Source organism: Schistocerca serialis, chromosome 2 (genome assembly GCF_023864345.2).
Source record: "Schistocerca serialis cubense isolate TAMUIC-IGC-003099 chromosome 2, iqSchSeri2.2, whole genome shotgun sequence".
Classification (NCBI taxonomy): domain Eukaryota; kingdom Metazoa; phylum Arthropoda; class Insecta; order Orthoptera; family Acrididae; genus Schistocerca; species Schistocerca serialis.
Window position 1 is genome coordinate 1,159,376,071 of NC_064639.1, and position 26,243 is coordinate 1,159,402,313.

Genomic DNA, 26,243 nt, shown 5'->3' on the forward strand with positions numbered 1-26,243 from the left:
CCGTTCAATCTTTCGACCAACTTTGTTGTATGGGAGCGAAAGCTGGGTGGATTCAGGTTACCTTATCAACAAGGTTGAGGTTACGGATATGAAAGTAGCTAGGATGATTGCAGGTACTAGTAGATGGGAACAATGGCAGGAGGGCGTCCACAATGAGGAAATCAAAGAAAAACTGGGAATGAACTCTATAGATGTAGCAGTCAGGGCGAACAGGCTTAGATGGTGGGGTCATGATACACGCATGGGAGAAGCAAGGTTACCCAAGAGACTCATGGGTTCAGCAGTAGAGGGTAGGAGGAGTCGGGGCAGACCAAGGAGAAGGTACCTGGATTCGGTTAAGAATGATTTTGAAGTAATAGGTTTAACATCAGAAGAGGCACCAGTGTTAGCACTGAAGAGGGGATCATGGAGGAATTTTATAAGGGGGCTATGCTCCAGGCTGAACGCTGAAAGGCATAATCAGTCTTAAATGATGATGATGATGATGATGATGATGACTGAGATACACAAGAAGAAACATGAGTGTAGCTGACACATCGCGTTTATCAAAGATGTCCGATAACGACTGCCGAACGGTGGTTCATCAACAAAAATGAAGACTGGGTACTGCAGGAGGACATGGTCCGAAGCACCGCGGCAGGCTTTGCAGCGACTGGAAAAAGGAGAAACGCGTGTAGGTGCCAGATTGGCCCTCACAGTCGCCTGACGCAAATCCGATTGAAAATGTGTGATATTACATCGAAAATAACTTGCAAAGAAAAAAGATCTCCATTTTGAAACTCTGTCAACGCAAATTCGACGCATTTGAAGGTTTCTTCCATTTGAGTACGCGGGAAACCTGGTTTCAAGAATGCCTCGGAGATGCGAAGCAGTTATCGACGCTGCGGGTGACTGGACGTATTATTAATGGTAACTGCATTTTTCTCTTGTTCGTATATGATGTATCTATATGTTTTAGTTTGTTGTCAAATACATTTTTCTTCTGCTTAATCCGACCACGGTCTTACTTGACAGATGTATGTCACTGCGTGACTAATGATATTAATTGTAAAAAACTGGGCCACTCTAGACACAACGACAGAAAATTCGGAGCATTTGGCTGTATCAATAGAAAAACCTGTCCATGACGTGACGTCAGAGAGAGGAAGTGAATAATTAATGGAAAAGGCAACACGATGTATCCGACGCTCTCTCTTTAACTCCCTGCGCCCTGTTTGTAAGCACTGCTTACTAGACTCGCTGGGTGTTCCAGAACGCCTGGTGGCTGCGAGAGAGATTATGGACGTGACTGAACCTGCGAAAAGCGTCGACAGCATTTAGGTATCAACACATATGAGGCACGGAGGCGGCACAACCTTTAAGAATGCGTCTATAAGAGCTCACTATCTGTTATTCGGGCTTAAATATGTAATTTGAAAAAGTAAAATGAAAGTCTTATTATATCTAAGTGTTTCTTGCAAAAATCGTTTGTTTTCGTCCTTTGGGCACTGAAATTTAACTTTGCACGTTTCGGAATGCAGATAAATGCCGTAATACACTGAAGCGCCAAAGAAACTAGTATAGGCATGCGTATTTAAATACAGAGATATGTAAACAGGCATAGTAAGGCGCTGCGATCGGCAACACCAAAATAAGACAAGTGTCTGGCGCACATGTTAGATCGCTTCCTGCTGCTACAATGGTAGATTATCAAGATTTAAGTGAGTTTGAACGCGGTGTTATAGTCGGTGCACGAGCGGTGGGACACAGGATCTCCGAGGTAGCGACGAAGCGGGGATTTTCCCGCACGACCATTTCACGAGTGTACTGTGAATATCAGTAATCCGGTAAAACATCAAATCTGCGACATCGCTGCGGCGGGAAAAAGATCCTGCAAGAACGGGACCAACGATGACTGAAGAGAATCGTTCTACGTGACAGAAGTGCAACCCTTCCGCAAATTGGTGCAGATTTCAGTGCTGGGCCATCAGCAAGTATCAGCGTGCGAACCATTTAAATAAACATCATGGATATGGGCTTTCGGAGCCGAAAATCCACTCGTGTGCCCTTGATGACTGCACGACAGAAACTTTTAGCCTCGTCTGGGCCCGTCAACACCGCCATTGGACTGTTGATGACTGGAAACATGTTGCCTGGTCGGACGAATGTCGTTTCAAGTTGTTTCGAGTTGGATGGACGTGTACGGGTATGGAGACAACTTCATGAATCCATGGACCCTGCATGTCAGCAGGGGACTGCTCAAGCTGGTGGCGTGTGTGCAGTTGGAGTGATATGGGACCGCTGATACGTCTAGATACGACTCTGACAAGTGACATGACACGTACGTAAGCATCCTGTCTGATTACCTGCGTCCATTGATCTCCATTGTGCAGTCTGAAGGACTTGGGCAATTCCAGCAGCACAATGCGACACCCCACACCTCCAGAATTGCTACAGAGTGGCTTCAGGAACACTCTTCCGAGTTGAAACCCTTCCGATGGCCATCAAACTCCCCAGACATGAACAGCCACGAGCGTATGTGGGATGGCTTGCAATGAGCTGTTTAGAAGAGATCTTCACCCCCTCGTATTCTTACGGATTTATGGACAGCCCTGCGGGATTCATGGTGTCAGTTCCTTCCACCACTACTTCAGACATTAGTCGAGTCCATGCCACGTCGTTTTGATTCACTTCTTCGTGTTCGCGGGGGCCCTACACGATATTAGACAGGTGTACCAGTTTCTTTGGCTCTTCAGTGTATACGAGAGTACGGACTCGTGTTGTCAAGGAGAACAACCTCTTGCGTTTGTTTCCTTGTTTGGAGAGTGGACTGATGATATGTAAATCCATTGTTTTTTTTTTATCGTTTCAACGGACGAATACTCTAAAAGAAACAAACAGCGAAATTTAGGAGGATGTTTAGCCAAACTGTACAACAGAGTGTCAGAATAACGAAACAGCAGGCCTAACTGAATATCAAATGCATTGTAATTGAAACATTTTTCACCTTCAGAAAGTAGGGAAACATATAATGTTCTATGTCAGAGAAAGTATCCGACCACTAAAAAAAAATCTCGAAGTGTGACTCTTAAAAGAAAAAACGGAACTTTAATTTCTCCTCGCCTTTCCCACTCCTGCATTCTCTCCTGCCTTGCCCTTTCACTCCATCCTCTCGTTCACACTTCTTCTATTTTCGTACTGTATCATTCCTCCCAAAATCTATGCAATAGTCAGTTTTAAATCCCCTGATTCATTACACATTATTCGTTCTCAAAACGTCAGTGCCTCGTATTCTTTTTCTCTCTCCCCTAACATAAATGGAATTATGACGTAAATTATGACATACTTCTCTTTTAGGTCTACTATTCTTATTTTTTGTTTTTGCACCTACACAGCCCTCCCTACTCCATGCTTTTCCTCTCCCTTCGTCCTTCCCCGTCTCTCTCTCTCTCTCTCTCTCTCTCTCTCTCTGTCTCTCTCCCGCTGCCTATTCCTCCGTCTTTCATACCCGCACAGATATGAAAACACATCCTTGCTCATTTACTCATTCTTGAACACACAGACACACACACACACAGACACACACACACACACACACACACACACACACACACACAAGACGAGGATTTAAGAGAGGTCTTAGCGTCCAGAGAAACTGACGACACAGTGATTAATTTCGGAAGCATGTGGCCCTTCTCGAGATACATTGAGATCCGTGGGCACTGGACAAGATACGTTTCTGGTATGATCAGACTACAAGAATACAATGTTTCGTCCAGTGGGCGGGAGTGGATATTCCCCAGCAGTCTTCGACACTTGAAGGCAAGTATGCGAGACTTTAGGGTGCGAGACTCTTATATTGATGGCTGATCAATTATTTGGTAGTTCGAAGTGCAGTGTACGAGACATAAAAGAAACGATGGTATTAATAGAAGATAATCTATTCGTGTAAACAGCTGGCAGTCGGAGGCTTCTTAGAAAGAAAATGAACTATATGTGTACGCTCAATATCCTCTGTTAGCCCTCTTTGGTATGGGTCCCGTACACTTAAGCAATATTCTGAAATGGGTGAAACGAGTGTTTCGTAAGGAATCTCATTTGTACATTGACTGCATTCGCCTAGTATTCTATCTTTGAAACTAAGTTTACCATGTGCTTTACGTACAACTGACCCTAGGCTATCGTTTCATTTCATATGCTTACAAACTGTAACACCCGGCTATTTGTATGAGTTGAGCGGTTACAATGCCGACTCGACACTACGTTTTTCGTTTTGTGAAGTGCAAAATTTAACATTTCTGAACATTTACACCAAGTCGCCAGCCTTTGCACCACTTTGGAATCTTATCAAGATCTGACTGAATAATTTTATCAGACAGAACCTCATTATTTATAACTGTATCATCTGCGATAACTATTAATATTGTTTGTAAAGTCATTAATATACAACATGAAGAGCAATGGTCCCACCACACTTCTCTGGGGCACACCTGAAGTTACTTCTACAGCTATTGATAACTGTCCATCCCAGATAACATGCCTTGCCTCCGTACCAAGAAATGCTCAGTGCAGTAACAAATTTCATAACCCCCAGATGACGATACTTTCATTAACAAACTTTGGTGTGATACTGTGTAAAATGCTTTTCGGAAGTCAAAAAACACCACAGCTACCTTATTAGATTTGATCCATGGCCTTCAGGTAGTCATGTTGAGTGAAGCGCGATCTGAGCAATGTTTTCGGAGTCCGTGCTGACTGGAATGAGTGAGTTCATTGTGTTGAAAGTGCCTCGATACATTTGAGCTCAGAATACGTTATAAGATTGTACAAAAAATGGATGTCAAGGATACTGAACGGCAGTTTTGTGGATCACATCTGCTCCATTTTGTAGATGGATGTGACATGAGCTTGCTTCCAACTATCGTTGGATCGGCGCAGATGAGAGTTAAAAAAATACCAGACTAAATCAGCAGAAAATTCGATATAGAATCTGGTAGGGATTCCATAGGCCCTGGATGATTGTTTGATTTTAGCGATTTCATGTGCTACTCGACACCACTGACTGTAATATCTACATAACCCATCTCTGCAGTGCTGCAAGAATAAAACTGAGACAGTACTGGCGGATTTTTCTTCGTAAAGGAGCATCTTAGTTTAGAATTTATGCTTTTGCTTTGCTACTCTCAGTTTCACTTCTTATCTCGTCCGTCCATAACTGTCTGGACATTATGGTACCATCAACAGCCTTTATACGTGAAGAGATTTTCTTTTGTTTTTGTGGGAGATCTTCCGATAATAGTCTGCTACGGTAATCTTTGAAGGCAGCACACATTGCTCTCTTGAGAGCCAAATGCGTTTCGTCCAGCATCACTCTATTTATAGCACTGTTCCCATTTTATACCTACTACATAGCAGCTTTTGTTTCTTTAGAAGTTTCTTTATAGTTCAGTCACGAACTAGTCTACTAGATACATATCTACGAAGTGCACAGTCAACCATTCTTTTAAAATTGAGCCACATTTCTTCTTCATGTGCGCCTCTCCTGAGCTAAATGTTTAGAGTTCTTTATTGAGACATGTCACATTGCCTCTTTATCTAGTTTGTTGAATATACAAGTGCTTCTACTCACTTCAGTTTCCCTCTGTACTTTAGTAATCATGGTGCAACTACCTCATAGACACTAATACCAGTTTCAATGTGGACTTTCCAAAAGAAATCGTAACCATCTGTTGCCATTAGTTCCAGTACATTTCCATCATGAATGGGCTTCCTAACTAGCTGTTTTAGGCAGTTCTCTGAAGAGGTGTTTTAGTAATGTTTCGCGGGACATTCTTCTGATAGTCATCACTATCGAAACTGTTATTTTCTCAACTGATTGTTAGATGATTAAAGTCTCCTCTGATGACGGAAGCATTACAGGGGAAGTTAGGTCCAAGTAAATTCGGGGTTTCTCCAGAGTTTTCGGTTTCATCTGGAGTTGAGTCTGGTGGTCGACAGAGGAATCCGATTATAAGTTTATGCTTACGCTTAGTACTGAGTGTTGCCCAAACAATCTGACTTGCCGCTGTAATTTCTGTCTCACTCTATCAAGTCTGGGTTTTCACCAGCTTCCTTAACCCTGGTACTCAGTGACCTCCAATGCTTTTCAAACTCGCACTTTTTTGCGTATGCTCTGGCAGTTAATGAGTACAATTTTAATACCCTCGCCAATTGGGGGTATTTCTCTGGATCTTATAACGACACTTCCGGGTCTTCAGTATCTACCCTTATCTTTATGTGACCGGTAGTAGCCTAATCTTAAAAAAGCTCTTGTGCGCAACTCCACACACAGTCAGCTATCTGAGTAGATGACTCTGATGTGTAGTGCACATCTGACCGATTTAGGTGGACCGTATGGTTCTTAACCTTATGCCTCAAGTCTCGGACAGTGCAGAACTTTTGAAGTCTCTGGTTCAAGCCTTCCATTAGACTCATAACCAGGGACCCACGATCAGCTCTATGGACAATGCTGCGAACTCTGGGCCTCATTGAAACTCTTTGAGCCAGGTCGATCTTATCAACCTTCTCTGCCAGTCGCTGTAATGATCCGAGCATGAGGTTGGAGCCCATACGACAGGCACCTGTTGCTGGAATAGCCTCTTCAAATGTTGAATGAAGCCCCGGCGGCCCCAGGAATACACGCTGAGTGCACCTGGTCTTACTTCCCGTCCCTCGCTGCCACTTCCCTACGAGGCACAATTACTCACCGTGCATTTGAACTACCGACGGGTAATAAACCCTCTAAACTTTTGCGTCTGCCTGTACTAGACACGGGACATAGCAGGTTTCCCAACAGGTGAAATGTATCGCACTTGCTTTGTTTCAATGGAAGACACGACCTCGAACTTGTTGGTTATGGGGTGGGTGTAACACCCCGAGTTTTCGATGCTCCCTGTCTCCCCCGTACAGGGCGCCTAGCCCTACCGATGCACGCCCCTCACTGTGAAGTGGACCGTTGGTGACAGATCCCAGAGTTCGTAACTTCGTGTAGAGGAAACAGGAGAGGACGGCACTTGACGTGCCTATGGTATCTTTGGTTCAAAATGGCTCTGAGCACTATGGCACTTAACTTCTGAGGCCATCAGTCCCCTAGAACTTACAACTACTTAAACCTAACTAACCTAAGGACATCACACACATCCATGCCCGAGGCAGGATTCGAACCTGCGGCCGTAGCGGTCGCACAGTTCCAGACTGTAGCGCCTAGAACCGCTCGGCCAACCCGGCCGGCGGTATCTCTGGTAAACGACTCTCGGGATCCATCCCAACACACCATTCGCAGCGGATTCCAATAGCTCGACAGTCCTAACTGCTTATGAATCGCATCTGACTCATCCTACGTTTGAGAATGGCCTACGTGGTGCGACTGCATTGTATCTGGTACAATGTTTTGTAGAACAGAAAAAAATACGTGAATGTAGCCTTTCCCGGTGTATACTGCTGATTAAATCTCCTCGGGCTTCCATCCGGGTAGCTACGTCGGAAATCTGCGACATTTCGATGAGTGTCATTCTCATCATATTCTTCTTCTGGCGAAGAAGATGATGAGAATGACACTAATCGAAACGTCGCAGATTTTCGACGCAGCTACCCGGAATGGAAGCCCGAGGAGATTTCATCAGTAAATTTTAAAATACACTTGCTGTCGTTGACTTTCTGGATCTGCTAAGCTTAAAATTTCCTAATTCCCTTAAAGAAAAGAAGCAGTTATTGCGCACAGCGGAACAGACAAACGTGGGGTAAAAGTTACTAATTTTCTGAAACTTTTTTAAGGCTATGGTCGCCAACAAACTAGAAAATAGCATTAGGTAGAATAAATGCAGATAATAAGCACTCTTGTAGAAGGAGAACATAAATGTAACATGATATGTTCGTTGTAGCCACTATGTGCTGTAGTAGCTATGAGTCAGAAACGCCGATTTACAACGAAATTTGTTAGGTACAACACTCGTAACTTCCCAAACACCTCAAAAATACACATTTCTTCGAGGAGATGCACGCTGAAGTTCATGTAGAAAGATTATTTTGAACGAGGATACTACTGCTGAAGTCGTATAGAGCGCAGATGTTGACCACAGCTTATGCTAAAGCGCACAATACGTTCTTCGCGGCGCTCAGCCCTCGAAAATAAACAACGTCACAACTCACACAAATTTTGATACACCTAACACTGAAATTATGTTCAGATTTTACGATAAGCTTTAAACCTAGGTTTTCGAAAGAAATATATCTGACATGCGTGATTTATTTGGACACAAACGAAAAACCAGAAGTGGTCTTATACCTGTGTAGGTTAATAAAAGTAAATGAACGTGCGAATTGCATTTAGCTGGTTTCTTACACTTTTTACACGATCGTGCGAAAGATGAACTCTGTACCATTAGTATATCTCTCAAAAACGACTAGAAAATAGGAGCACAAAAAAACACTACCGTTGGCGACTAATAATGGTCATTCGCTACTCGAATTTTTCCCGAGAATAATTTAATGACGCCGAGGAGTCCGTTGCTCTTCTCTGGTCGTTGTACGGCTTCAGTGATGGTCTGCCGTCGGCTTCACATGTTCTTAGCACCATTGGCCTTGTTGGCGCATCGTATGCCCTACTTGCTGCCGACTATGGCATCGTCGATGTCCACGAACACGAATCACTATTTCAAGAGCCAAATTGTGATTCCAGTTTGAACTGGACTGGAGGCACAAACGAAGTCCTACTGCTAATTGCTTCCGTCATATCGACGGTCAACCTTATCTTGATCTTGCAGCGAGCCTAGTCGAGGTGATTCGACAAATTCCTTTGCCCAATCTAGTGCTTATCTGTCTGATGAAATCGTCCCCTTCACTGTCCATTCGATAAGGCAACATAGTCGCCAGCGTCTCCTTCATTCCCCCCTGAGGTCAAGAAGAAGCATGGTGTTTGACAGTAGCTATAGGAACCATATGCCTTTGGTGATACGTTATTCCTAGATCTCTGGTAATCTTTGTTTAAGTTTGCACTGAATAACTTCCCGACATTTATATTTACAGACAGGTTGCATAATTCGTCAGATCGCACCGCACAGTAGATTTGGCTACTCTCATTTTGAGTACAAACATCGGCAACGGATCCAACATTGTAATTAATCTACAGCTTCGTTTGAAACAGAGCGGACATTTATTTAGGCTTTTTTCCCAAATAATATCAAACACTTAAAGCTGTGAACATTTCAGATATAGCATATATATCGTCTTTTTCCACTATAATAAAAGTCTTATTTAGATCAGAGGCTTTATTTTAAAGCATATCCAGAATTCCTTTCAGATACAGCGAAACGCGTTTGATCTAAATAACACATTTATTATACCTGCAGAAAATAGCATACATAGTATATTACTCGTAAAACTGCGAATGTGGAAGACAGGCCTAAAAATGATAAATTCAACTTCAGATATTTTCTCAACTGTCTTAAACGCTACAAAAATGTTTCTGTAAGAGGTTCAGTATAACTTCGCCATTGCCGGTCCCAAGCCCGGATGAGGAAGGAGGAGGGTTAGAGGATGGGCCAACCCCCATCCTCAGTAAAAAAAGAACCTGGTTAAAGAAAAAGACAAAAGGAAAAGCCGCACAGACCGAAATGTTGACAAAACTCAGTATGTAAATGGATTCTCTGGATTTAGAATTGGAACATAGAATTTAAGGTCAATCATGACGGAGGGAATGAAACAACTTGGAGAAGAACTGTGTAAATATCAATGCCTAGTGACAGAAATACAAGAAACGAGACTTCCTGAGGGTGTTATAGACATTGGAGATCCAAGATATTCAATTCACTTGATAATGGGAGACTTCAACGCCCAAGTGGGAAGAGAAGTACAGTATTGTCCAACGATTGGTCCTGACAGTATCCACGAAACAAGCATCGAGAACGGTATCAAACTAATAAACTTCGCCGATACAAGGAGAATGACCATTAGAAGCACATACTTCCCCCGCAAAGTAGTAGGTAAAGTTACCTGGATATCCACAGATGGAAGCACAATGAATCAGATTGACCATGTTCTTGTTGACCGAGGACACCATGGCAATGTCGAACATGTGCGATCCTTCCGCGGGGCAGATATGAATTCCGATAATTTCTTGGTGGTAGTCGAACTACGTCTGAAACTACCAAGTGGCGAAGAAATCCTGAAAAGATAGCCCGCTTTGACAAGGACAAGTTGGAAGATGTAGAAGTGAGATAACACTATCAAGATAAAATTGTAGAAAACCTCACAATATCGGAGAACCCTACTAAAGTGGAAGACACATGGTTGGTGTTGAGGAATGCAGTGTTACAGAGTGCAAGAGGAAAACTTGCTTGCTATCCAAGACGCAGAAGTAAGACCCGGTTCGATGGAGAATGCCGAGAATCTGTTGGGAAGAGATCAGCGAAGAGAATACAGTGGTTAGAAAAACTCTCAGAAGAAGCATGGGTAGCCCACTGTGAAGCTAGGCGTAACACGGACAAACTCACGAGGAAGAAGAAACGGGAACATCATAAAAGACTGTTGAAAGCAGTAGAAGAAGCTAAGTCATCACGCTAGTTTTTCCAGGCCTCGAGAATTGTCAGAGGCGTCTACCGACAATTACATTGGTTCTAACGAATGAGACGGGTGAAGTGGTACCGCCAGAAGCGTAGGCAAACCTATTTAAAAACATTTTGAGAACATAATGAGTCGGGACGTTCCACTGACGGTGACAACTCACGCGAGCCCGTTTTGGTAGACTAGAAGTCCCTGGACCATCACAGGAAGAAATCAGTGTTGCCCTAAAACTACTCAAGAACAACAAGGCCCCAGGAGGTAGTGGTATCACAGGTGAGATGCTTCGCTTGGGAGGACAACCACTGATGGATGTATTGAAACGATTAATATCCACTGTCTGGGCAGCAGAAATAATTCCTGAAGAATGGAAGGGAGGGATTATATGTCCCATCTTCAAGAAGGGTGATGCTACCCAAGTATCCAACTACCGAGGAATTTCACTTCTTGAAATTGGATACAAAGTCTGTACAAAAAAAAATGGCTCTGAGCACTATGGGACTCAACTGCTGAGGTCATTAGTCCCTTAGAACTTAGAACTAGTTAAACCTAACTAACCTAAGGACATCACAAATATCCATGCCCGAGGCAGGATTCGAACCTGCGACCGTAGTGGTCTTGTGGTTCCAGACTGCAGCGCCTTTAACCGCACGGCCACTTCGGCCGGCAAGTCTGTACAGCTCTACTGCTAAACCAAATGAAACCACTGGATGAAGGAATTGTAGGCACATATCAATGTGGGTTCGTCCCCGGACGGTCCACCATTAACCACATATTTACTAAGAGGCAGCTGATAGAAAAATTATATGAGTTCAGTCGGGAACTATACCTCATCTTCATCGATTTTCGTCAAGCTTACGACAGCACTGACCGCGTCACATTATGGGAAACGTTCGAGGAACTTGGCATCCCATCGAAATACATCCGTCTGATTGCAGCTTGCTACTCCCAGTCAACAACTGAAGTACAGTTTGGCAACCAACTATCATCACCTTTCACTATCCAAAATGGATTGAGACACGGAGGTCCACTGGCGCCAATATTATTCAACTTGGCCTCGGAAAAAGCAAGCCGTGACACTCGCCGAACCTAACTTTAGTCTTATTCCATCACGCTACCGTCTACGCTACACATTCGTTGTTCGCTGGGGGTCCCAACTGCAAAACATAACAGCGCTGGGAAAGCTTCAGAACCGATTTTCTCTGTGAATTTATGCAAAACATTAAGAACTGCCCATTTCTGGGCCCTTTTTAGCCGTGTTCCGCGCGCGCGTTTCACTACGGAACAGAAAGCAGCCTCAGCATTTTCGTGCTGCGCATAAACAGCACGACAGTCACAGCACAAAGCTGCAGAGGCTGTGAGCGTAAGCGATTCTTCAAATAAAAACTACCTATCTAAAGCGTGTTAAAGAAAAACGTTGTGGCTGTTAATACTTTTGAATATCTTAAAGTTCCATTTAACGTAACGTAATAACAAGATATCTGATACGTGAGTAGGACCTACTTCCAAGAGCGTAACGACACCAGTGTACGTATGCTACGGCTTCTGACCAATCATAGCGTTTGTGTTTGTTTACATCAGGTTTATTCTTATAATGAGCTGATTATAGTGTTGTTGCTCCCATTGTGGCTGCAATTTCCTGAGACTGCAGGAATGTTTGTGTTACGTTTGCGTTTGCGTGTGTATGTGTGTGTGTGTGAGAGTGTATGTGTGTATTTTTGGCGAATGTCTTAGTGACAGAAAGCTTTATTTGCGACTGTCATTTTGTTGTGCCTATCTGCGACTCAGCATCTCCGCTACACGGTGGGTAGTAACTTTTCTTTTCATAATATTGTTACATTCCGACCTGGATTTTCCAGTGTTTAGTACAAATTTCTCAAACCTATTTGAAAACATATTTGCTTGCCATAGCATTAAGGTACTATTTTTAATTGAATTACTATTTGCATTTTTAATTACTACTACAGTCACAATTATTTGTCACGAGTTCACATAACTGAATCATAAGAATTCATACAAGTTGTGTAGCCTGAGATGTTACGTCTGGTTAAGACTCGTGAGAAAGTCTGAAGGCGAGTGGTTAGGTTGAACTATTCAAAAACTAAAGTTGCGAGAAAGCGTTTCTTTATTATATGAAAAAATACGCAATGTGATGTTATTATCTGATATTCAAGAGCGATGTTATCGTTTTGTTTTTATGTTAACGACTCTGATTTACAAACGGAAAAGTGACTGATGTTTAGTTTCCAGGGTGGTGTTCTCATCATTATTCGATGTATCATTAATTGACGTTGCACGAAGTGAAGTGTACGGATGGTGCTTTGATTTAGTTGAAACGCATACACTGCGTACACAAAATGACGAGAAATATACATGTATTAAGGGAAAGGGACGTTGCCTAGTAGCTAGTGTTTAGGAGCATCACCAGCTGTGATGGCAGACGATACCAGCCCACCATATTACATAGCCGACAGATAAGAGCAATACTTACCGTTCGAAAGTATCTCCTAATTTCGCTGACTGATCTGCTTTCAGGGTATCGTATAGGTCTTCGACCTCAAGGTCCTTCTTCGATCCTTTGACGAACAAGTCTTTCAGCCACCTGAGAAGAAACGTATTGGATTAAAAAAATAGTCTGTAATTACACGAAGACACCAGTCAGCAGTATTTTCACTAAAACGAGGAGAAAAATTCTCCTCCCATCACTCCATAGTAAAACTAAGTTCTATGCAAAATGAAACATTACTTCGCGAAACGGTTGGAACTTCGCAATTGCATCAAATGCTGAACCTATCGACTTTTTAAAGTAGTCACCGTATGTGTGAGTTAGTGCATATGTTTGTTAGCCCTTCACGCTGAAATGGTCGGACGGATGTGGATGAAATTTGGAATGGAGATAGATTATACTCTGAATTAACACTTATGATATCTATCTGTCTAAGGAATGGGGGTGGAAAAGTAGCGCACTCCACGATGTGTGAATACACATACTTAATTCGTCTTGTGCTTGAGAATGAAACCACTTTGTGATTTGTAAGAATCTTCACACATAATATCAAACCTGTTTAAAATATTTTCTCGGTGACAACGACAGCAAAATGTTGAAGGGAAAAACGTTTATTGTTTACTATATTCTCGCCGTTCATGCAGTAAAACTGCCTCTGGAAGCATGACGTTTAAATATATTATTTCTTTACTGTTAACTGCCTTGGCGACACATTTTGAAGACAGTATTCACATGTGCCATTGAATGTACCAACAAAATTATATCATTGTGTGATACATAGTTCAAGAGATGATGTCAAATACTGACATGCATGAGAAACTGTCGCATCATGTATGACATTTTAATTTATTACTTCTCTACTACTACATCTATTCACAATACGTTTCGCTAACGGTAGCCACGTATACCACAGGATGCAGCTGCAAAATTATATCACTCTACGACACACAGTTCAGGAAATGCGATTTGATGAACATTGAGCTGTGTAAGAATGAAACTGCAAGGCGAAATTCGCTAGAGATAAAGGTGAAAGATATGTACAAATACGTGAGAAATATGTTAAACACGTGTGAAATATATGTGTAATGTGCGTATGTGGGCAATGACATGGATAAAAAGCTCATCCTAGGACCCTGGAATAATTTTAACCAAATTTGGTACACATAAGAAAATACCATGGCGGTAAGAACCGCCAGCCTCCTATTGGGGTGGGGGTGATAAAGTGGAGAGAGAATGGAGGGGGAGGAGTTGGACAGACATAGAGGGAAAGGAGGAGATGGATAGAGAGAGGCGAGGAGAAGTTGGACAGAGAGAGGGGGAGGAGGAGGTGGACACAGAGAGAAGGGAGCGGGGGGGGGGGGGGGCGGGGAGCTGGAAATGGACAGAGAGAGCGGGAAGCAGGAGACTGACTAATACAAGAATGGAATAAATACATACACGGGCATTTTTTTAATATAAATAACAGTTTAAGCGCAGCTAACACCGCATGGTGAAACTAGTTTCTGATAACAATACAGAGCGACATTCAATCTACTTCCAAACAGTTGCGCCAAGAACTATAGCAATGGTGATGTTTGCTGTCCTACGTCTCTCATCAGAATGACCATCCCTGTGCTTACGAAAATAGTTCGAGATGAGTCGTATTGGAATAATCAACGAATTGCGGGCTTTCGAAAATAAGTACGGACCCTCCGACTCAAGCGTTCCAATATTGAAAGTTTTGGCTGGTTTCGTTGTCTAGGGGCTGGGATACGTAGTTGCCGCATTATAGGCCAAATACTGCTGAGTCTACAGTATACGATAAGAATACACAAATGAATCGAATGGTCGAAGGTTCCTATCACTCGGTAATTGCGAATGTTAAAAATGAAAGATTGAAATTAAATAAAATGTGCAGGTACTATCTTAACGACTTTAAATTATGAGTACGATAGTAGAAGTACTTCAGAGAATGCGATATATTTCTGCAAAACACTTATTGGTGTATATGGTCCAGCAACTAAATTAAGTATAAGTTGAATAACAGGGAAACAATAGATTCCTACTGCACGTAATTAGTTATGAACAACAACACAGCTCGCGAGATATTCACTTCTAAACGCACACTACGTCTTCACTGGAGAAGCCACGGAAATCACACAAGAGCACCGGTAGGCACTCCGAAGTATTTCTACCTCTCGCGACCACGCGCAAACTGCTCCACTGCCGAGTCTTTCCCGCGAGTGTGCGTCCGCCGGCGCCGTCCACCACTTTCCGTGTCCAGTGCCGTGCTGTGCCGTCCTCTCCAGCACTCGCTTCCATCCAGTCTCGCCATTCACGAGCGCTGTGGTTGGCTGGAGCGCTCGCGCCATGTCTTCAAGCCAACGGACCCACACACGTATTTAAACACATACGAATTACTGGGGTTACATTTAAATAACTTGAAATTAAATAAATATTCCTACGGCTGGACCATAAACACGCTCTAACACACATTATTAAACACATAAACTATTAAATAAACATATATCAAAAGAAAAGAAGCAAAAGGTAGGGCAGGAGCCTAATGTCTCCGTGCTTTCTAAAACACAGTAAATAATTGACCAGTTTCTTCGTGAATAGCATATATCGGATATTAACAAAGATATGGATGAATCAATATATTTATAAGCATGCTGCTACCGTTTTCTTGTGTACCTGTGGAGTACTTATGACCTGACGCTATCAATGGTAATCGGCCACTTTGACCTCCTATAACTCATGTACTATTCAAGTTACATGCCTGTAATTCATACCAATTTGGGTTTACACTAACAGGTTTCTGAAGACGCGTAGATTGACGAAATCGGAAGAACCGTTTATACTTTGGAAATTCGTCGCTGGGTGTTACTTGTATAATTTACCGTCAGATACTAAACTTTAAACTAATAAAGACATTGAAAATTTGATTACAGCATCAGAATCGTCGTGCAATTAATGGTAATTTATATGTTTCTTTTTGAGGTATCATGATTCCTCTGGGTACTATTAGTTTCTATATGAACTGTGAAATGTCTGCCATTAAGGTTTCACAAAGTCCGCCATCTTTGGCACCCCCGGCATAGACGTCTCCTTCATCGACACAGAGCACAGTCCTCGTCGTGCGCTGGGGCTACCTACCCCCCCTCTAGTCCGGCTAACGTTGGCCGCCACGTGTTTGCTGCCGGGCCCCGGCTTTGACGAGCGTCCAAGTGCGGCCACGCCAACTTAGATTATTTTGAGGGCGCCACAACTCGCCCGTTACCTCACAGAATCGATCAACATTTGAATAGGAGCGATGCGACTGTTCGACGATGTTGGCAGGAATGGGTGGACCACGGCCGAACACAGCGTCAAGAATGAAGCGGTCGACGCAGAGAGACGACATAGCGAGAGGAATCGTCAGAGAGGCACTCAGAGCCCGAGATTCACCGTCACCGTCGATCTGACGTGCAACTGGCGCTTCAGTGACCACAAGGACCGTTAGTGAGAGGCACACAGGAAGGGGTCTGAGTTCAGGGCGGCCCGTACACCGACCACCATTGACGTCTGTACAGCAACAAGCCCGGTTACAGTAGTGTCGGGTGCACTCGGCCAGAAAGCTCACTGACTGGAGTGGAACTGTCTTCAGTGATGAGTCGCGCTTCGAGCTGAGACCCGATTATCAGCGAAGGCGTGTCTGGAGACACCCTGACCAGCGGTGCGGTACCAGCCCGGATGTCGCCCGCCATAAGGTGCTACAGCCATGAGCGACGGTCTGTGCTGCCACTTCATTTCGTAGCAGGACGCCTTCGGTTGTCATCCGTTGCATCTTGACAACGTAGCGGAACGTCGACTACACTCTACACTCCGTTTAGTTGCCCTTCATAGCGAGTCATTCTGTGCTTACATTTATGCAAGATAATACCCGCCCGCACATGCGAGAATTTCTACTGTTGCCTTCGAGCTCGCTAAACCCTGCTTTGACTACTAAGTTCACCGGGTCTCTCCCGAACCACCGAGGACGTTTGTAGCGATGTGGTCAGGATCCTCCAACCACCTCGGCATTTTGACGACCTAACGCGCCAGTTTGACAGAATTTGGAATGATATCCCTCAGGACGATGTCCAACAACTCCATGAATCAATATCAATCCGAATAACTGCCTGCATAAGGATCATAAATAGACCAAGGCGTTATTGAATGGCTCAATTTGTGAAACTCTTTCTCTTGAATAAATCATCAAATTATTCTGAAATTGTGATGATTTGTTTGCCTGTATAAGTGTACATCACAGCTACCCATTTCCGTTCCATTCGGATGATTACTTTGTGGTACGTCGTTTCTCTTTTTCGGTAGTGTATTACTGCTTTAGTTACTGTTAGAAAAAAGGAACGAAGGTGTAATTAGCCACAGCACCAGCTCATACAGGAGGAGGACAGGGAAAGAAATCGATGGTTTCTGTTTCAAGGGAACCACCACAGTATTCGCCTTAATTAATTTAGAGAAAACACGGGGAATAAAATCTGAAAGACTGCGTGGAGTGATATCAGAGACCACTAATGACTAGCACTACTACTACTAACAGTGGCAGCACTAGCAATAACAATCGTTTTCTGCTCTCGGGAAATTAAACTGCAATGATCGGAAAAGTAAATTATGTAACATTGGTGACATCCATTTTGTTCAATGCAAATTCTCGAGAAATTAGAGTGTAAAGAGTGGACATGTAAATTATGTCGAATGTGCGCATCGTTACGGCTCATTTCAAAATTACCCATATTCGAAAAATAATTATTTTTCTGAAATCATATGTCCAAATTTTACTTCTGCGGTTTCATGGGCTCCACACTTTACATAATGTTCATCACATCCGGTAAAAACTCTTTAACTCCGTAGCGGAGAAGTTGTAGTGGGAATACCCGCTTTATATCTAAGAGGTGAGTGTGCCGCTTGCGTATCTAATCGTGAGTGGGGATATGTAATCAAATATTTCTCAAGTTTACACAGACAGATAACCGTCATCCTCTGTAAAATGCCGCAAAGCAGGCCGACATAAAAGGTGCTGGAGAAACTTCTTCCTGTGCAGTTGCTCTAAAAACAGTCGAAGTACACCAGATGGAAAATGAAATCAAATAACTCTGAAGACGTGGAGTACAAACACTTTGTTCAGACGAGGTCACAATAGACATCAGTAGAGGCAGTAATTTCGATTGCCTTCCTGTGATAGGAGTAGGCACGCCGCGCTTGAAATGCTGAGCCTGTAAGAACTGTATTTGTCTTTCTGAAAGGCCTGTTTGTGTTGACCCAAGCTGGGATTCGTTGGGGGAATCTTAAGTAAACGCAATTCGTCTGAAAAAGAAATGGCTTATAAAACACCATTCGACCGATTGTAGTGTATTTCTAGTCGGTCTGCTATCCTTGCTGCGAGGTAGTAAAATTCAGGACACAGAGAATGCATAAAGATGAGCACCGCATATCGCAACAAGTTCGTTTGGTAACCGCGAGAGGGCTACAGAGCTGCTCATCAGACTGCAGTGACAGGACCCCGAAGAGCATTACTGTTCAGTTTTGAAGAGCGTTATTTCCAAGAAGATTGAGAATACTTGTTGTTGTGGTCTTCAGTCCTGAGACTGGTTTGATGCAGCTTTCCATGCTACTCTATCCCGTGCAAGCTCCTTCATCTCCCAGTACCTACTGCAACCTACATCCTTCTGAATCTGCTTAGTGTATTCATCTCTTGGTCTCCCTCTACGACTTTTACCCTCCACGCTGCCCTCCAATACTAAATTGGTGATCCCTTGATGCCTCAGAACATGTCCTACCAACCGATCCCTTCTTCTGGTCCAGTTGTGCCACAAACTTCTCTTCTCCCCAATCCTATTCAATACTTCCTCATTAGTTATGTGATCTACCCATCTAATCTTCAGCATTCTTCTGTAGCACCACATTTCGAAAGTTTCTATTCTCTTCTTGTCCAAACTATTTATCGTCCATGTTTCACTTCCATACATGGCTACACTCCATACAAATACTTTCAGAAATGACTTCCTGACACTTAAATCTATACCCGAGGTAACAAATTTCTCTTCTTCAGAAACGCTTTCCTTGCCATTGCCAGTCTACATTTTATATCCTCTCTACTTCGACCATCATCAGTTATTTTGCTCCCCAAATAGCAAAACTCCTTTACTACTTTAAGTGTCTCATTTCCTAATCTAATTCCCTCAGCTTCACCCGACTTAATTCGACTACATTCCATTATCCTCGTTTTGCTTTTGTTGGCGTTCATCTTATATCCTCCCTTCAAGACAGCATCCATTCCGTTCAACTGCTCTTCCAAGTCCCTTGCTGTCTCCGACAGAATTACAATGTCATCGGCAAACCTCAAAGTTTTTATTTCTTCTCCATGGATTTTAATACCTACTCCAAATTTTTCTTTTGTTTCCTTTACTGCTTGCTCAATATACAGATTGAATAACATCGGGGAGAGGCTACAACCCTGTCTTACTCCCTCCCCAACCACTGCTTCCCTTTCATGTCCCTCGACTCTTATAATTGCCGTCTAGTTTCTGTACAAATTGTAAATAGCCTTTCGCTCCCTGTATTTTACCCCAGCCACCTTCAGAATTTGAAAGAGCGTATTCCAGTCAACATTGTCAAAAGCTTTCTCTAAGTCTACAAATGCTAGAAACGTAGGTTTGCCTTTCCTTAATCTTTCTTCTAAGATAAGTCGTAAGGTCAGTATTGCCTCACGTGTTCCAGTATTTCTACGGAATCCAAACTGATCTTCCCCAAGGTCGGCTTCTACTAGTTTTTCCATTCGTCTGTAAAGAATTCGTGTTAGTATTTTGCAGCTGTGGCTTATTAAACTGATTGTTCGGTAATTTTCACATCTGTCAACACCTGCTGTCTTTGGGATTGGAATTATTATATTCTTCTTGAAGTCTGAGGGTATTTCGCCTGTTTCATACATCTTGCTCACCAGATGGTAGAGTTTTGTCAGGGCTGGCTCTCCCACGGCCGTCAGTAGTTCCAATGGAATATTGTCTACTCCGGTGGCCTTGTTTCACTCAGTTCTTTCAGTGCTCTGTCAAACTCTTCACGCAGTATCGTATCTCCAATTTCGTCTTCATCTACATCCTCTTCCATTTCCATAATATTGTCCTCAAGTACATCGCCCTTGTATAAACCCTCTATATACTCCTTCCACCTTTCTGCCTTCCCTTCTTTGCTTAGAACTGGGTTGCCATCTGAGCTCTTGATATTCATACAAGTGGTTCTCTTCTCTCCAAAGGTCTCTTTAATTCTCCTGTAGGCAGTATTTATCTTACCCCTAGTGAGACAAGCCTCTACATCCTTACATTTGTCCTCTAGCCATCCCTGCTTAGCCATTTTGCACTTCCTGTCGATCTCATTTTTGAGACGCTTGTATTCCTTTTTGCCTGCTTCATTTACTGCATTTTTATATTTTCTCCTTTCATCAATTAAATTCAATATTTCTTCTGTTACCCAAGGATTTCTATTAGCCCTCGTCTTTTTACCTACTTGATCCTCTGCTGCCTTCACTACTTCATCCCTCAAAGCTATCCATTCTTCTTCTACTGTATTTCTTTCCACCATTCCTGTCAATTGTTCTCTTATGCTCTCCCTGAAACTCTGTACAACCTCTGGTTCGTTCAGTTTATCAAGGTCCCATCTCCTTAAATTCCCACCTTTTTGCAGTTTCTTCAGTTTTAATCTCCAGGTCATAACCAATAGATTGTGGTCGGAGTCCACATCTGCCCCTGGAAATGTCTTACAATTTAAAACCTGGTTCCTAAATCTCTGTCTTACCATTATATAATCTATCTGATACCTTTTAGTATCTCCAGGGTTCTTCCATGTATACAACCTTCTATCATGATTCTTAAACCAAATGTTAGCTATGATTAAGTTGTGCTCTGTGCAAAATTCTAGCAGGCGGCTTCCTCTTTCATTTCTTAGACCCAATCCATATTCACCTACTATGTTTCCTTCTCTCCCTTTTCCTACACTCGAATTCCAGTCCCCCATGACTATTAAATTTTCGTCTCCCTTCACTATCTGAATAATTTCTTTTATTTCATCATAAATTTCTTCAATTTCTTCGTCATCTGCAGAGCTAGTTGGCATATAAACTTGTACTACTGTAGTAGGCGTGGGCTTCGTGTCTATCTTGGCCACAATAATTCGTTCACTATGCTGTTTGTAGTAACTTACCCGCATTCCTATTTTTCTATTCATTATTAAACCTACTCCTGCATTACCCCTATTTGACTTTGTGTTTATAACCCTGTAGTCACCTGACCAGAAGTATTGTTCCTCCTGCCACCGAACTTCACTAATTCCCACTATATCTAACTTTAACCTATCCATTTCCCTTTTTAAATTTTCTAATCTACCTGCCCGATTAAGGGATCTGACATTCCACGCTCCGATCCGTAGAACGCCAGTTTTCTTTCTCCTTGTTACTTCCGTATAAATCTCACAAAACGTCACGGTGGAAAGATCGTAGCAATTAGAACTGAGGGAAGAGTTTAACAACAGTCGCTCTTCGCAAGCACCGTTCTTGAGCAGGGTAGGAAAGAAGGGAAATGTTAGCTGTCCGCCACACACCGTAAGGATGTCTACTGAGAATAGATACTGGTAATCAGCTAAATTTCAGTGATGTTGTTCTGCGGTACTGAGAGAGGCTGGGCGGTGCTCCAGAAGAATTTCCCAACGTGCTGGACATGAGATCGATTTGTGAGTAATTGTCGTAGTGATGCAAAGAAGATGCGTAACCCTCCTGCAAGGCAGCGGCAAATGGATTCATGCGTGGACCAATGTACTGGGTAAGCAGTTATCGCTGATCGCGTGATCACTGTGCAAAAAAAGTGCGACCAATGATGCAGCCAGGGTGGACCTGCTATTTACTGCAACCTTGTCTGCGATTAAGGGTGTCGGCCACCAGGCTTCCTGTCAACCTTCAATGATACAGCGAAGGACGCAGTTGGAGGGACAACTGGTGACGAAATCAAATTCTAGCTTGGCATCAGTGATGGTCGATAGCAGCTGCACTGTCGACGAGAATAGCAGCAACTACTGGTGTGTATCGGGCAGTGACGTGCAACAGCATGTCAGGACATCCTGGTGTAGGGAGCCGCAGTCAACAAAGAGTGTACTTCTCTGGTATTTGTTGGGGCAATGCTCAACAGTGCAGTAGTACAGCCAGAACTTGACCCAGTCCTTTAACATCTGCATCTACATCGATACTCCGCAAGCCACTGTACGGTGCATGGCGGAGGGTACCCTGTACCGTTACTACTCAGTTCCTCTTCCGCTCCACTCGCAAACAGAGCGAGGGAAAAACGACCGTCTATATGCCTCCGTATGAACCTTAATTACTCTATCTTCGTGGTCCTTACACGCAATGTATGTTGGCAGCAGTAGAACCGTTCGGCAGTCAGCTTCATATGTCGGTCCTCTATATTTTCTCAATAGCGTTTCTCGAGAAGAACGTCGTCTTCTCTCCAGGGATTTCCATTTGAGTTCGCGAAGCATCTCCGTAACACTTACGTGTTGATCCAACGTACCGGTAACAAACCTAGCAGCCCACCTCTGAACTGTTTCGATGCCTTCCTTCAATCCGACCTGGTACGGCTCAAAATCACTCGGGCAGTACTCAAGAACAGGTCGCACCAGCGTCCAGTATGCCGTCTCCTTTACAGGTGAACCGCTCTTTCCTAAAATTCTCCCAATAAACCGAAGTCGACCATTCGCCTTTCATGCCACAGTTCTCACGTGCTTGTGTCGCTTTGCAACGCTACGCGCAGATATTTAAACGACTTGACCGTGTCAAGCACGACACTGGCAATACTGTACCCGAACATTACAGGCTTCATCTTCCTGGCCGGCCGCGGTGGTCTAGCGGTTCTAGGCGCGCAGTCCGGAACCGCGCGACTGCTACGGTCGCAGGTTCGAATCCTGCCTCGGGCATGGATGTGTGGGATGTCCTTAGGTTAGTTAGGTTTAAGTACTTCTAAGTTCTAGGGGACTGATGACCACAGATGTTAAGTCCCATAGTGCTCAGAACCATTTGAATCTTGATCTTCCTACTCATCCACATTAACTTACATTTTCCCACATTTAGGGCTAGCTTCCATTTATCAAACTGAAACGTCCCCTTAGAAAAAATTTATGAATCACTGTGATGGTAAACCCCTTACGTTATTTGATTTTCAAACAGCTGAGCAAAACTGAACGCACTCAGACATTTCTCTCTTTACTTATTGTGATCAACACTAAACTGACACACAATATTTTTAGCGCAACGCAATGTGACTTTCAATAATCCCTACAAAAGAATGGCCCTGACTAACAATAACCTATACCTTTCATGAATCACTTACCTCACAAAAATCTTCGTTACTCCAACTACTGCAATACAGCGAGCGCCAATACTGCCAGCTAAATAAAAGATTCTAACTACTGAAGGCACTAACTACTGATAGGCATAGTCAGCAAATGAAAGATTTTGATAGAGAACAAACAATGTGTTTACCTTAATAATGTTCCAAAGTCATCTTATATATATCAGTTCATGATATCCAGTCTTACAAATTTACTCTGTCTGATGGACACACGTCCAGATCGTCCGCTCTTAAAATTCTGCCATCTCTCTCCCCACATCCACCACTGCTGGCGGCTCACCTCCAACTGCGCAACGCTACGCGCTGTTAACAGCCAACTGCCCAACACTACAATGGCGAATATTCCAACAATGCCAAGCAGCCACAGACTGCACACAGCACAGTCAGTGATTTTCATCTAGAGCGCTACGTGGCGTTATCAACATAAAAACCAAAACAGCCTACTTACAAAACGAACTGGAAATTTTGTCTAAGTCATGTCGTATGTTCCTACAATCAGTCAACTTGGACACCTTACCCTACACCACAGCATCATCAGCAAACAACCGCAGATGGCTGCCCACCCTGTCACCAAAATCATTTGTGTATGTAGAGAACAACACGTGCCCTATCACACTTGCCTGGGGCACTCCTGACGGTACTCTTGTCTCTGACGAACACTTGCTCTCGAGGACAACGTATTGTGTTCTACCGGGCGATCAAAAAGTCAGTTTACATTTGAAAACTGAATAAATCACGGAATAATGTAGATAGAGAGGTAAAAATTGACACACATGCTTGGACTGACATGGGGTTTTATTAGAACAAAAAAAAACAAAAAACAAAGTTCACAAAATGTCCGACAGATAGCCCTGGACAGCAAAACGTCAGTGACTGCGCATGACAATCGTCATGCTTGGCCTAAGTCCCCAGACCTAAGTCCGTGCGATTATTGGCTTTGGCGTTACCTGAAGTTGCGAGTGTATCGTGATCGACCGACATCTCTAGGGATGCTGAAAGACAACATCCGACGCCAATGCCTCACCATAACTCCGGACATGCTTTACAGTGCTGTTCACAACATTATTCCTCGACTACAGCTATTGTTGAGAAATGATGGTGGACATATTGAACGTTTCCTGTAAAGATCATCATCTTTGCTTTATCTTACTTTGTTATGCTAATTATTGCTATTCTGATCAGGTGAAGCACCATCTGTCGGACATTTTTTGAACTTTTTTTCGGTTCTAATAAAACCCCATGTCATTCTAAGCATGTGTGTCAATTTGTACCTCTCTATCTACATTATTCCGTGATTTATTCAGTTTTCAAATTTATACTGACTTTTTGATCACCCGGTATTATTTAAGAAGTCTTCAATCCACTCACATGTCTGTGAACGTATTCCATACGCTCGCACCTTCGTTAACAGCCAGAAATAGGGCACCGTGTCAAATACTTTCCGGAAATCTAGACATATGGAATCTGTCTGCTCCCCTTTATCCATAGTTCGCAGTTTATCGTGTGAGAAAACGGCAAACTGAGTTTCGCGCGAGCAATTCTTTCTGAAGCCATGCTGACTCGCGGACTTAAGCGTCTCACTCTCAAGAAACTTTATTATATTCGAACTGAGAATATTTTAAAGGATTCTGCAGCAAACAGAAGTTAAGGATGTTGCTCTGTAAATTTGGGGGTCCGTTCTGTTATCGTTCTTATATAGCGCAGTCACCTGCGCTTTTTCCTGTCGCTTGGGACTTTGTCCTGGGCAAGAGATTCGCGATAAATGCAAGCCAGGTAAAGGGCCATTGCCGTAGACTACTCTTTGTAAAATCGAACTTGGATTCCATCTGGATCCGGTGCTTTATTTGCTTTCAAATCTTTTAGCTGCTTCTCTACGCCAGGTATGCTTACTACGAGGATGAGTGAAATGAAAACCTTAAATTTGTAATAACATATCTAAATTTTGCGCAGTTATCGTGTAAGTTGGTAAGCGTGGTACAAACAGCGTGCAGAATGGCCTGTAGGTGGCAGCATAGTGCAGATGCACACATGCCGTCGCAGTATCAGTATAACGATGGCAGCCCCACTAGCGACTTGCACCAGGGAAGAACAGTGTCCTGTTATTCGGTTTTTGCGTAGTGAAGGTGTGAAACCTACTGAAATTCATCGACCAGCAGCAAGTCTACGAATGGGGTAGGAAGTTCGCAAATGGTGTGACTTCAGTGGGAGATGCTCCTCGTCCAGGTCAGGCACAACGATTTGTGACTCCACAGAACATTGCAGCAGTTGAAGCCGTAGTGAAAGAAAACCGCCGGGTGACACTGAATGACATTGCAGCATGTTTACAGATTAGTCATGGGTCAGCACACCACATTGTGCACGATGTGCTCCAGTTTTACAAAGTGTCTGCAAGATGGGTGCCACGGCAGCTGACTCCTCAAATGAGAGAACGACGTGTTAATCCTTGTGAAGAACTTCTTTGGCACTTTGAACGAGAAGGTGATGGCTTCCTTGCAAGAATCGTTACTGGGAACGAAACCTGGATTCACTTCCACCAACCGGAAACGAAGAGAGCGAGCAAGGGTTGGCGCCATTCCTCGTCACCAAAACCAAAGAAGTTTCGAACAGAACATCAGCAGGGAAAGTTATGCTGACTCTCTTTTGGGACAAAAAAGGCGTCATTTTGGAGCATTACATGCCTAGAGGGACCACTGTCACCAGTGCATCATACACAGATCTCCTAAAAAATCATCTGCGGCCTGCAATCAAATCAA

General features: G+C 43.3%; 1 protein-coding gene across 1 annotated transcript in view; it reads right to left on the reverse strand.

Moving 5' to 3' along the window:
- The window catches only part of LOC126458618 (ATP-binding cassette sub-family C member 4-like), a 267,565-nt gene that overhangs the window by 230,395 nt on the left and 10,927 nt on the right, over window positions 1-26,243 (reverse strand). Inside the window, exon 2 of the mRNA XM_050095784.1 lies at window positions 13,067-13,177. Coding sequence (XP_049951741.1) covers window positions 13,067-13,177 — 111 coding nt within the window. The remainder of the gene's footprint in view (window positions 1-13,066; window positions 13,178-26,243) is intronic.